The sequence below is a fragment of the Choloepus didactylus genome, chromosome 6 (genome assembly GCF_015220235.1).
Source record: "Choloepus didactylus isolate mChoDid1 chromosome 6, mChoDid1.pri, whole genome shotgun sequence".
NCBI classification, from domain to species: Eukaryota; Metazoa; Chordata; class Mammalia; order Pilosa; family Megalonychidae; genus Choloepus; species Choloepus didactylus.
Window position 1 is genome coordinate 108,768,482 of NC_051312.1, and position 14,028 is coordinate 108,782,509.

Here is a 14,028-nt window from a genome sequence, read left to right on the forward strand (position 1 = left end):
GTGGAAAGAAGAAAGGATAAAACAGAGTCACTGCAAGGATAATATCATCCCCAAGAGTTTTGGCATTCCCTAATTATTACTGCCTACTGTACCTTTATCATGTTGTTAAATTCTCTGGGAATTGGAACATCTCAACTTGAAATGCACGCACATCCTACTTCAGTCCCTTCCCTTAAGAGTTTCTTTAAATGCTTTTGTGAATAAGAGAAAGGAACAATTCTGAGATTATTTCTACCTACCTTTTATATTTGACATTAAAATACTTGTCAAATTTATTTATACAACTTATTTAAGATTTATTCTAAATCCTAGTCTAACTCAGGGAAAATACCATTCTGTTTTCTAGGTATTATATAGTATTTGAAAAGATAAACTATACTACCATATTTTTTACACTTGATTCTTTTATATTAAGCTCCTAGCCCATGATAAGCTATTATAAAAAAGAAAAAGAAGCAAAATTGAAGGAAACAAAAGTATATAATCAAGCATAATTTAGGTCAATGAAATAAATACCAAACAACTTATAGCTTGTGTGTACTGTCTCCATCTTGAAAAAACTTTATAAAACTTTATAAACAGATTTATAAAATATATCACAGCTAGAGTAGAAGTATGATAAAAATAAAAACACAGCTTGTTCTAACAATATTTTGACTTCTATAAAGGCCCAGGATTTAAATTACTACAGAAGTAATACAGAACTCATGATTCTGTTGTTGGTAGCCACCAATCTGTGAGACATTTCAGGTTTCACACACTTCTATCCCAGCAGCTAAAGAAGTGTGACATTCATTAAGACAGCAGAACAGTATCTGTTCTTTTCATTTATCAAAACTAAGGAGTTACTTTCCATTTTATAAATAAGGGAGTAAGTCTGTATGGTATCACTACCAATAGCTTTTTCAAAATAAGAAAGACCAATCTCTGGAAGAAGGAGAAACCTATATATTGCTTCACTCGCAGAATATGTTCTAATATTAAAGAGAACATTAAGATGTACCATTTTATTTATTCAAAATATGTCCCATCTGTGTTCTCAAAGGACTTAGGATACATACACTATAAAGCTGACCAGGAAAATAATGAGAATCATAAACCATGGGATATATTATTTTATTAGGAACCCAGAGTGCTGGGTTTTCTGGCAGCAAGGAGGGTATCAAAACTTCTTTTTTATTGAAGTGTATCATACCAAAAGAATATATGTTTCACTCTTACACTTGGCTCAAATTTGTAACATCTTATGATTTTTTTAAACGTCTTTTCTAAAAATCCCACAAGGCCCTATAAATTCTAGATGATCTCCTCTGGCAATTATGAAAAAATTCTAGAATATATTAACAAAGAAATCACAGTAAAGTGTTTAAGCATTTAAACCATAAATCCAAGAAACCATCTTTATCATCAAATATTGGTAACTTATGACTATAAAAGTATAATCTAGGATTAACTCATCCACCTACCATACATCTTGGGGAAGATTTAAAGTTATGCTGCCTTTGATTTCATCACGGAAACACATATATCCTAAGGTAGCTAATGTTATATACAAAGTTGTAACAATTCCCATGCCAATATTCAATGCTTGGGGGAAGCGTTTTGATTCTTTCATTTGGTTTTCCAGCGGGAGAACCTAAGAAGAAAATGCAATTCTTTTTTAAAGGAACACTTTTAAAGCCATATAAAACAACCTAGTATCCTATCTTACATATACAGATTTTGATATTTTTCTCCTTGAAAACAACACAAAATTGTTTAAGTATTTTTCTATGTGCTATCTGTTTTTACACTACATATTTTTTAATTCTTAAAAAGATTTTAAATTAGCTCTTAGCGGGCAAGTTTATCTCAGTTTTTTTTTTAAATAAACTTTTTATTTTGAAATGATTTTAGATTTACAGAAAAGTTGCAAATATAGTGCAGAGAGTTCTCCCAGATGCCTGGCCCAGTGTTCCCCAGAAAGTTCCCCTAGACACCTGGCCTACTGTTAACATCTTACATTACCATGGTGCATTTGTTACAATTAAGAACCAACACTGGTACATTACTACTTTATTTGCATTTTGCCACTAATGTCCTTTTTCTGTCCCAAGACCCCATGCGGGATCCTATCCAGATCCCACTTTGCATTTGGTCGCCATGTCTCCTTAGTCTCCTCTGGCCTGTGACAGTGTTTCGATCTTTCCTGGTTGTTCATTACTTGGATGGTTTTGAGGAACAATGGTTAGGTATTTCCTAGAACGTCCCTCCATCTGGGTTTGCCTGATATTTTCCTCATGACTGAACTGGGATTATGAGTTTGGGGGAAGAATACCATAAAGTGCATTTCTTATTACAAATGCTACCAGCATGATTTATTCCTGGTGACACTAATTTTGATTGGTTAGTTAAGGCAGTGCTTCCCAGGTTTCTTCACTGAACATTACTTCTCTTTCCCCCTCACCATATTCTATTCCTTGGAATAAAGTCACTAAATCCAGTGCAACCCAGGAGACTAGTGAGGTTTAAGCTACACATCATGGAGGGAAGTAATTTACATAAATTATTTGGATTTCTACCCATTTATTTATTTAATCACCGTATGGACTCATGTATTTTTATTTTATACTTTGAGTTATAATCCACTACTATGCTATTTATTTTAATGCTCATATTGTTCCAGCTTTAGCCACTGTGAGTTCTATCAGGTTGGTTCCTGTGCCCTTTGACATGCCTCCATCCTTTTTTTTTTAGATCACCTCCTCACTTTCTGGCACAACAAAATGCTCCAGGCTCTTCTTGATTTTCTTTACTGCAGCCCTAGAATAAGTCATTTCTCCAAAGAACCTTGTTATTGGAGAATGGTATTCAGAAATCAAGATCTGGGTGCCAGGTGTATTTGTTGCTACTTGGGTATCACCACTTATAAGCCCTCTCAGCAGACAGAGCAAGTAAATATATGTATGCATACTAACCCACGTATACACACACAGCTATTATGACTTTTGTATCTATTTTCTAATCTATTGCCTTTAGTGAGATTAACAAATGAATTTTATTATATAATAACAACAACAAAAAGACCTTTAAAGAAAAGAAGAGGAGGCTAATTTTAAAGTTAAATTCATGAAGCAACAAATCTTTGGAGGTTTTGGCCATACAATTTAACCATACAGTGAAAGTACTAACTAATAACAGCAGCAAATATTTACTCAGTGCTTTCAATGTGCCAGGCATTAATCTAAAATCATGGCATGTAGCACCTCACATAGTCCTCATCATAACCCTCTGAGATAATGCTAATATCATGCCTACTTTTGGGTAAGTCAGATCTATGTGGAAATATGAACTGGTTAATAGCAGAAGGGAAAGCAGAGAACAGTATGGATGCCAGGGGATAATCCAGACCTGAAATGAGGGGCTGTGGTCTAGAATGATGCCAGTGTAGCTAGAAGAGAGGAAAGAGAAGGACATTATTTACTGAACCATGCTCTGTGTCAGGAAGCATTATGGGTATCTACTATAATCTCATAGATGGAACACATTTGGGAATATGAAAGAAGAATCCAATGCCTGAATTACTGACTGGAGTGGGAATCAAGGACAGAGTAAAAGAATTACTCCAGTATTTCAAGTGTGAGTGACTAAAAGTAAAACTAAAAGGAACAGGGACATGAAGAAGTGAAGCTGGTTTGGAATGGGAAAATCTGTGTCAGACCTTGGAGTTGGTGAACTTGAGATGTCAAAGGAACAAGACCTAACTCGGCATGCTCAGTAGTCAGCCACAGTGCACTAATTAAAGATGGAGATGAAAATTTGCAGTCATCTCTGCAACACTGATAAGTGGAGCTGTGAGAACCTGTCAGCTCTCCAAAGGAGAGTGCAAAGAAAGAAGAACCCCAGTAAAATGATCTAAAATTATCTTTTAGGTGTATTTTATCTGGGTTCATATAAATACATGTTTAAATATGATTTTTCTCCCATATGAAACCACTAGAGTATGAAACATAAGCAATGGAACAGAGTAGACAGCAATATTCTATTTTACCCAAATCTACAAATCTGTTTTAAATAAACTGGAAGTATCTTGCATGGATTTATTTAAGATCTTAGACTCCTCAGGATTCTTGTATCTGTTGGTATTAGCTATAAGGTAACAACGTGTCTCAAAAAATGATATGCAAAAATCTACAGAGGGAATTTCTATTTGACTCATCTCATGTAGGAGTGACTTTGTAACACCTTCAGTGCATTTCAAATCATGCAGTCCATAAAATACAATGTTTTGAATTTTCTTAATATAACCAGGGTTGGGAGAGTAGACAGGACATAGATAAACCAAAATTGTCAGTAAATTGATGAATTTTGAAACTGAGTGAATTCAATCTATTATCATGATTCTCTATACTTCAATTATGTTTGAAATTTTCCACAATAAAATGTTAATAATTGTCAATTATAATATCCTCATTTTACAGATTAAGAAAAAGAGAATTAGAGAGTTTAAGTGATATGTCTAAGATTAAACTCTTGGTTAGTTGAGCTATTCAAGAATGTTATACCAAACTACAAATCATGCTCTGGGAATAAGAAAATGGAAACAAAAAGAGAAAAACAAGTGTTTTTAAAAAGCCTGACTACATAAATCTTCATGTTGACTTAAGATTTTAAAAAAATAATAATAAAGACTAAGTCCTTACCACTCCTATGCCTTCAAAAGCAAACACGGCAGTACCAAAAAAGAGAGGGTATTTCTTCCAACCAGCCACTATTGGAAGGTTGTGGACATTTGGCATATTCTGAAAAAAGAAAAAAAAAATAAGTTACACCTGTATTTTAAAGAATTTATATTGAAAGAGCAAAACTGTACACTCTTGAGCTTCACAATGGCAAATGTGTGTTGTTAACAGTGAGTAATTCTTTCGATAAACATTTTAAGGATCTATGTTAAATATGGCCAAGATGTTACGATCTTATTGCCACAAGCGACTGTTTCCATACATTTCATGAGCCAAATGCTTCTTATCACCTGTCTACCTGCAAATGCCCAGGTGTTCACACTGGGTTTGGTTGCTGCCACAACAGGAAATACATAAGAATACTCACATAAGCTTATGAGCTGAGAGCCACCTACTCCTCATCAAGGCTTACAGTGTGTTGGTGCTCACCAGAAATTCCTTTGCCACTCTACTGGCATTTTTCTTTCAGTTCTGTAAGATTTCTGGTTCTTGACTTTGGCTTTCTACCTCACAACTCTGTGCTGATCCCTAGTACAGATGGCCTCCTGGTTTCAGTGTTTGAATCTTTGATCTGACAGTTGTCATTACCCTTATTATTTGTGTATATGTGCCTTGACTCTGGTTTTGATTACTTGGTCCTAATTCATGACCTTGTTCCAGCTCTCACTATCTTGAAAAACTCACAAACTGAACATCTCTTGGAGATTCCAGAACAATTACTCTGACAGGAGAATATAAGATAGATTGGTCAAGAGAAAAGAGAGAAAGGATTCTCAATCTGTTTTGAATAAATGGCCCCTGTGAGAGATGAAACCTTATAGCTGCTCAGCAGAAAAAGGGCACATACACATACAAAAACATTGCAAATAATTTTAAGGGATTTCAGATACCCTGAAGCCCAGCAACAGATTATTCTAAGAAAACTGGGTTAAGAAACCCCAGCCTATGGACAATGAAATCAGCTGAGATTACTGCATACTTCAGATAAACAGGTTACAGAATAGTGCAGTGGCAGTGGATTGAAGTGGTAGCAGCAAATAAAGATTTAGACGTGAATGAAAATTATGGAATTACATTCACTACACCCATCTCTTGTGAATGGTTCAAATCTTAAAGAATAAACAAATCAGTTAATGAGTTTTGTTTCATTTTAGGCATGATGCTAAGAGCATAATCAGAAATCTCACAATTCTAACAGAGTAGGTATTACTATCTTTTGATGCACTGCCACAAAGCCCAGAAGAATATTTACCAACATTCAAACCCAGATCTGAAAGTAAAAAGACAACCTACTCAGTGGAAGTAAACAGAAATAAGGGTTTAATATACAGAATAAATAAAGAAACCCTACAACTCAACAATAAAAAGACAACCCATTTTAAAAATGGGCAAAAGACGAACAGACATCTCTCCAAAGAAGATACACAAATGGGCAAAAAGCACGTAAAAAGATGTTCAACATCACTAGCTATTAGGGAAATGCAAATCAAAACCACAGTGAGATATCACTTCACACTCACTAGATTTGCTACTATTTAAAAAACAGAAAATTACAAGTGTTGGAGAGGATGCAGAGAAATAGGAACACTCATTCATTGTTGGTGGGGATGTAAAATGGTGCAGTCACTGTGGATGACATTTTTTTCCCCCAAGACTCAAACACGTTTTATTAGGTGCACCCATGGTGGTGGACCATGGGGGTCCCAGAGGGAGAGGGAAGCCAGGTTTTGAGGGGGGTGAGGGGAAAGGGGTAAAAGGTTAAAAGCCAAGGCTGGGCTCATGGGACTCAGGTTGGGTCCAGTGAGTCCTCAAACAGGCTGAGGAGATTCCGAGGCTCAAAGGAGGGGAAGGAGTCCCGAGGAATCTCAGAGTTGGTGTCATTTAGGTCCAGGGGGTCCCTCAGTGGATACCTGCAGGGGACACTTACTCAGAAAGTTAAGTATAGGATTACCATATGGTCTGGCAATCCCACTTCTAGGTATATACTCAAAAAAACTGGAAACAGGGACTTGAACAGATATTTGCACACCAACGTTCATAGCATTATTCACAATAGCCAACAGATGAAAACAATGGAAGGGTCCATATCAACTGATGAACGGATAAATAAAATATGGTAGATACATACCTGGAATATTATTCAGCCATAAAAAGGAATGAAGTTCTGATACATGTAATAACATGGATGACCCCTGAAGACTTCATGTTGAATGAAATAAGCCAAATACAAAAGGACACATATTGTATGACCTCAGTGATATGAAATAATTAGAATAAGCCAACTCACAGACTCAGAATCTAGATTATAGGTTACTGGGGGACAAGGTGGGGGTAGGGATGGAGGAGTTAATGCTTAAATCATACAGAGTTTCTATTTGGGTTGACTGTAAAGTTTTGGTAATGGATAGTGGTGATTTATATGGTGGTATATATTTGCTAGACTAAAAATTTAAAAACATATATAGGACTGTACAACACAGTGAACCCTATTATAAACAATGAACTATGGTAATTAGTACAATTATAATAATATTCTTTCATGAGTTGTAATAAAGTTACCACATAATGACAGGTGTTAATAACAGGGTGGTATACGGGAATCCCGTATTTTATGCATGATTTTTCTGTAAACCTATAACTTCTCTAATTAAAAAAAAAAAATTCTGACTACCAGTCTTTGTTCATTTTTTAATTTTTAATTTAATTTTTATTTTTACAAATAAACACTCCTTCCCTGCTCCATCCATCCCCCAGTAACCTTTAATCTGCTTTCTTGATCAGCAAATTTTCTATTTATAGTCATCTTTCATAAGTGAGATCATAAAATGCTTGTCCTTATATGCCTTGCTTATTTTACTGAGAATAATGTTTTCAAGGTTCTTTCATGTTGCAGCATGTCTCAAGACTTCATACTTTCTTACAGCTGAATAATAGTCCATTGTGTGTATGTACCACATTTTGTTTATCCATTTATTTGTTGATGGACACTTGGGTCTTTTGGCTATTGTGAACCATGCTGCTATAAACATTAGCGTACAAGTATTTGTCTGATACCATGTTTTCACCCTCTTTGGGAATATACTTAGAAGTAGAATTGGCAGGCCATATGGTAGAGACTGTGCTTTTAATCTCAATGCTATATACTCTTCCAATTAAGCAGCATCCCCCAAAAGGAAACAAACATTTACTAACTGTCTACTATGTGCTACATATCAAGTAGAGGTCTTTGTATATTATTACTTTTATCTCCAAAGTAAACAAAATTTTACTTTTATAATCAGCATATCAGTTTTAAAAATGTTATACTTACCCTAACAACATAGTGGTAAATTATCACAAGACTGACAGCCATGGAAACGTTGGCAAGGAATGAAAGCACAAAAAGATTCTTTAGGTCACGAATGAAGACCAAAAGAATTATAAATGGAAGCAAGCAAAGCATATATATCCTTAGGTCAACACTTCTTCTCTCACAAGGATTTGGTGCATCGGTACCATTCGAAACAAACACTTTACTCTCCAGGAGTCCTTCATGAACCTATATAGGAATGCCAGGAGAATAAGGAAGGGGAAAAAATTTTCTATCAACTTACAATTACAAGAGAGATTCAAATAAAATAACTATCTATATACTGTATAATAAATTCCTATGATATACTTTATAATAAAAATAAAATATTTACATTTTCAAAGATACTTGAGTTCCTAGAATATATATATATATATATATATATATATATATATATATATAATTTAAGGATAATTAAAGTAAGATACTCTTATTTGCAAAATAACTCATTTTATTTCACTGTGATAATAAAGTATGATTAGAAAATTATAAGGATGGATTAACTAATTTCTTTTTAAGTTTTGTGACTATTGTGCTCACGATCCCTTCAAAGACTCAATCTGTTTTTGAAATAACCAAAATTGGAAGCATACCTGCCTAGAAAGGCAAATGGGTGTTCTATTTCAATTTATGTTCTTCAGAGTAGAAAACTAAGTGTCTCTTAGAAATAGACAGTATTGAAAATAAAATTTAACAAGTGTAGCCTACTTTTTAAACTGTTTTATAAAGCAATTGTTTATCATCACTAGCAACAAATATTTATTAAAAATCCACTAAGTTCATGCACAGCTATATGTTAGACAGTACTTACATTTTACTAAACTTCTATAAGAAAAATCAACTTTACCTGAAAACTCAACCACTTCTATAACCCAATTTTCAGTTTTCAAGAGATACAAAGACTTAAAGATTCTATATAATTAAAAACTGTCTCTGACTAAATTAGTCACATAATCTAGCTTACTAAAATAGAACTTAAATTTATAGAAATCTTTAGAAACAATCTTAAAAAGCTGCAGCAGAGGCAGATCATACTATAATTTAAGTAGCAGTGAAACCCTATTTGCCCCAAACACTGTAGCCTTCTTTGAACACACAGACATTACCAAGATTTTGGACACAAAAATTCTTAACAACGACCCCATAATAATAATAGCTAGCATTTTTGAGTACTTTCTATGTTCCAGGTTCTGCATGAATGATTTATATACACCATCTCATTTAATCCTCAAAACAACACTCTAAGGTGGTGAGAATATTAATTTAAATTTATAGCTGAAGAAACTAAGGCATAGGGAGGGTAAATTTGTATATTAATTGAACCAGTAAGTGATGGTTCTAGGATTCAAACCCAGGTCTGAGACTCCAGAATCTAGCTTGTAACAGACACACGTTACCCTTACCAAGAATCGATCTCGAAGGGGGAACTGCCCAAGTAGCCACCTGGCCTCCACTTTGACATCTCTCTCTCTAAATGTAGTAAGCATTAAAAGGCCAACAAATAAAAAGTTCAAAACAAAATTCTGATATGATTAACAATTCAAGTGTTTTTTTTTTTTTTTTACTTTAATTTTATACTTAAAATCCGCAACGAGCAATGTTTAATGTCACTACAAATATACATATCAACTTAGACTGCAGGGAATGTATCTAGTAGAGCTTGAAGCTACATAGGCAATTTATAACTTGCACTGGACTAACAAACTCTCAAATTACACCATGCCCCACTTATGAAACATATAGCTCACACTTATTTTGTAATTGGCCATCAAAATTTTAAACTTTCTTTTCTATGATATGAAATAGAAACCAAATTGGTAATTCATATTATTTGGGTCTTAAGAACATGTTTTATTTGTTGACTCAGTTTTCTCAGTAACTTAATTATTTAGAGCCAAATACTTCTGTATCAAAACAGTACCTACCAATAATTAGATTAGATAATGATCAGAGTTGAGTTTTAACAAGGGTACCTGGGCAAGAGAAGCAGTTATATAACCAATTTTAAAAAGCAGCTGTTTGAATTGTCAGTGCCTGGGAATTTAATATCAATTCTATGACAAATCTCTGATAATATTTTAGCATTCTTGGCAGAAAGATGCTTATAAAATTTCCTATGGTTAAAACATAAAAATAAAATTAAAATGTAGATACATACCTAGAGCAAGGCAAGATTCAGGTAAACATTTGAGTCCTTTGGTGCCCTCTAGAGACAGAGATTGGCTATCTAATAAGACTTCCTATGATCTCACATGTTTACCAAAATGTAAAACACTGAAATAAATATTATAAAATAAAATTACTAAATTTAGTTTTTCCCACTTGGAGCTCCAACTTCCTAAAATTCATTACTTATTAACTTCTCAATAATTCAGTAATTTAATGGTTATAATTGTAAAGGCAGATTGGGTTCTTTACCAAAGCTAAAAGCAGAATTAAAGTCATAATATCCTATGTTTGTGTACTACTTTATATTTCCAAAGGTTTTCAAAAATTGTGTCATCAGAGCCTCACAACACGTTTATGATGAACTAGGGGAGATTTTGATGTTATTCTTGTTTTACAAATAAGGAAACCGAGGCTTAGGGTTAAGAGAGTCTTGCCCAAAGCATGAGTTAAAACTGACAGGGCAGGGATTTGAACTCCCATCTTCTGACTCTAAAGTCCTTGCTCTTTGATGTCACTACATTTTTTTTCCTCTCAATGTAATATCCTGACCCTCTCCCAGTGCCCACATACCCTATTTTATGTAGCTGGAGTTTTCTAGAGTGTTATTAGAGTAAGGACAGAGAAGGGCTACTGGAACCAAGATAGGCTAGAATAATAGAGAAGTACTAGGTTCTTTTCCCCCTACCATTTGTCCATAATGGCTTAATGGGACCGAGAGCAGTCACATGGCAGTTACAGAGGAGGTTTCCATACCTGCATGGCAAATAAACCCTTAATTCTTTGGATTGATGAAGTACTGTACCTTCATCTCACGCAGATTAAGATGGTAAGTCTTACAGTTTTAAACTATAACCACAGTAACATTTGATAGTGTTTAACCAACCAGTTTGCATACTATTTTATACTGTTGTCAAAGGTAAAAGAAGACCTCTGTAAAGAGAGTGAACATCTCTGATCTCACATTGCTTTGCTGAACATTTGTCTTCTCTGCCTAGGTGACATGTTGTTCATTTGCCCAGATGATACATTCATTGTTGCTTCAAGTATTTTCTCAAGATCAACTACTTGTCTCTTTCTAGGTTTTTCTTTATGCCTCAAAAGGACTTTGATCTTTCTATCTACAGCAGGCATTCGCCTCACTTCCCAGAATGTCACTTTTTCTACCTGGTCTTTTTTAGCATATGTACAAATGAATTAAAAAGTTCTATTCAACTTTGGAAGCAACCGATAATATTTCAAAGGATAAATCCTAAGCTTAAAGACATTTCTTTTATCCACTTTACTCAATATCATATATATATAATTAAAAGCTGATCACATCCTCTCCAAGAAAGAACAATTAACACTCTGGGTGGCAGTTTTGTTGGAGACCTAGGTTTCAGCCAAATTCCACATGACTTAAGGCATTTTACTCATGCTTTGTGAGACTCAGTTTCCTCATTCATAAAATGAACATAGTATTTCCTCCACAGAGTAGTTATAAAGATTAAATGATACATGTGATAGCTACATAAATATACGATTATAAGAAGTTAGTAGCATTTTCCATAAATGCAGGGGCTTGTTGATAAATCATAGGATAAAGTCAAAAAAGAGAGAGAAAGAAAGAAAGATTGATAGCACTACTACGTTGCACAATGCCAGAGAGGCATCATTCCCATTGTTTTCTACATAAATGACTAGTAAGATGCTATGTCTCCTCAGTTCTTGACAACAAAAAATTTCTGAAATGAGTTAGGAATTCTAGGAATATGGAACTTGTGAAACTAACACACTTGTGAAATTAACACACTTGTAAAATAAAAAGCACCTCATCTATAACGGGTAATACTAATGAAGGCACTGTAGCTTTATTTTGATTAACAGAAAAACATAAGGAGTCTAATTAGTAATTGTTCCTCCTTTTCTATCCCCTCTACTTCTCTCATCTCTACTTGCTCTCCCTAAAATCTTTCTCTGTATTCTATAATAATGTATTTGAGGGAACACCTGTATCCAAGGGATGGCAATGGATTAAGGATTTTCCAGAAAAAAACTTAAATAAGAACTTAATTGTTTACAAATATCTAGAAAAAGAAAAGAGAAATAAGTTGTAAGTAGGATATTTGGAAAAAGAAATAATAAAATCAGGCTAGAAAGAGAAACGACATCATTTATTAAGGCTTTCTGATCTAGCAGCATCTAAGAGTACTCTGGCTAGAACTGTTAGCAGTCACAATACTAATCTCGACACTATTCCTTTTATAGACACAAGGAGAAATAGCTAAGGGAGTGAGGAACCGACTGAAACAATCACGTACACATTGTCAGGGAAGAGCTGAGAGAGACAATGGGTAAAAGGGTGTTTGAACAAGGAAGGGAACAGCAAAGAGAGGGGCAGAGAGAGGGGATATTAAGCAGAAGGGTTAAACTCATTCAGTCAACAAAATCTATGGAGCATTTGCTCAATAAGCCAGATAAAGTAATAGGTCCAAGAACTGAAGAGACGAAAAAGAAATAACCACTCTCAGTTTAGTGTGTTTATTTCCCACCCAGTTCAGTGACCACATCAAGTACCTATAACATGCCAAGCACTCTTAGATGCTAAATATACAGTGGGGAATACATGGATATGGTGGTCTCTTCCTTGAGACGACAACTTGCAGTTTAGTTGTGAAAATCAACTTGTAAATTAATACAGTGGTATCAAGGCTATTTTTAAAAGTGTCACAGAAGCAGGAGAAGAATCAGTAAGTTCTGGCAAGGGATGAGGAAAGGTAGGGGAGTAGAGGGACAGTTAAAGAAGGTTTCACAGAGTAAGTGACATTCAAGCTGGGTATGGAACTTTTCCAGATGCTGATACTAAGGGAAGAGGCATTATACACTGAAAGGAACAATGATCCGGAAATTCAAACTCTGATTACTAACTAGCTGTGACCCTTTAAGAGCACTCTCTTATTTATAAAAGAAGGTTGACTAGATGAGCTATTACAACATTAAAAATCTAAACTAGTTGCACATTCAGGGACAGTCCAAATCACAGTTTGGCAAATGACAAACTACAGACCAAATCCAGCTTACCAACTATTTTTGAAAATAAAATTGTATTGGGATACAACCGTGCCTATTCATTTAGGTATTGTGGTCTATGGTTGGGTTGAGTAGTTAGTTGCAACAGAGAACATATGACCTCCATGAGTAAAACTACTTATCTGGCCGTTTATAGAAAAATTTTGGCAGCATTTTGTCCAAAGATAAAATGAGGCTTACTTTATTCTTAGAAAAGTAATATATATAATTATATATACATATAGCTTCTTCAGAAAACATATTCACATCATAATTTTGCATTAAAATACCTACAAGATGAGTTCTTTATTTTACTATGTATAATGCTTACTATTGCACCATGCAAGTGTGGATAATTAATAAATGTTGTTGGATGAAAATAAGGATCAAAGAAGAATAGGGTATGACTTAGGAATAATAAAGACAACCTGCCAGCTACAAAGAAACGTGTTTTGACATTATTTTGATAGAGGGAGCTTTGACTTTAATGCTTTGCATGTTTGTCCAAATAGGCTGTAAGTTTCTACCAACACTGAAAATCATTTTCTCTTAAAGCAAACCTCCAGAATATGGAGAGAATCAGAGAAAATTATACATTTTTGGACAAAGTATCTTTTTAGGCAATGGCAATAATTATTGGATTTTAGTAATTGTCTACTTTTTTACTTCACTGAAAAGGCTGCCGGTTGAAGACATTGTATTTCTTTATGATACATTAATATGAATAACCACGTATAATAC

At 34.4% G+C, this 14,028-nt stretch overlaps 1 protein-coding gene across 7 annotated transcripts in view; it reads right to left on the bottom strand.

The window, feature by feature from the left end:
- SLC36A4 (solute carrier family 36 member 4) overlaps positions 1-14,028 on the bottom strand; it is a 90,993-nt gene that overhangs the window by 23,615 nt on the left and 53,350 nt on the right. For 6 of the 7 annotated variants that reach the window (XM_037841088.1, XM_037841086.1, XM_037841093.1 and 3 more), the window contains 3 exons: positions 8,032-8,259; positions 4,683-4,781; positions 1,467-1,636 (listed from right to left, as the gene is read on the bottom strand). In XM_037841088.1, the coding sequence (XP_037697016.1) occupies positions 1,467-1,636; positions 4,683-4,781; positions 8,032-8,259 (497 nt within the window). The remainder of the gene's footprint in view (positions 1-1,466; positions 1,637-4,682; positions 4,782-8,031; positions 8,260-14,028) is intronic. The other variant, XM_037841090.1, reaches the window with a different exon arrangement.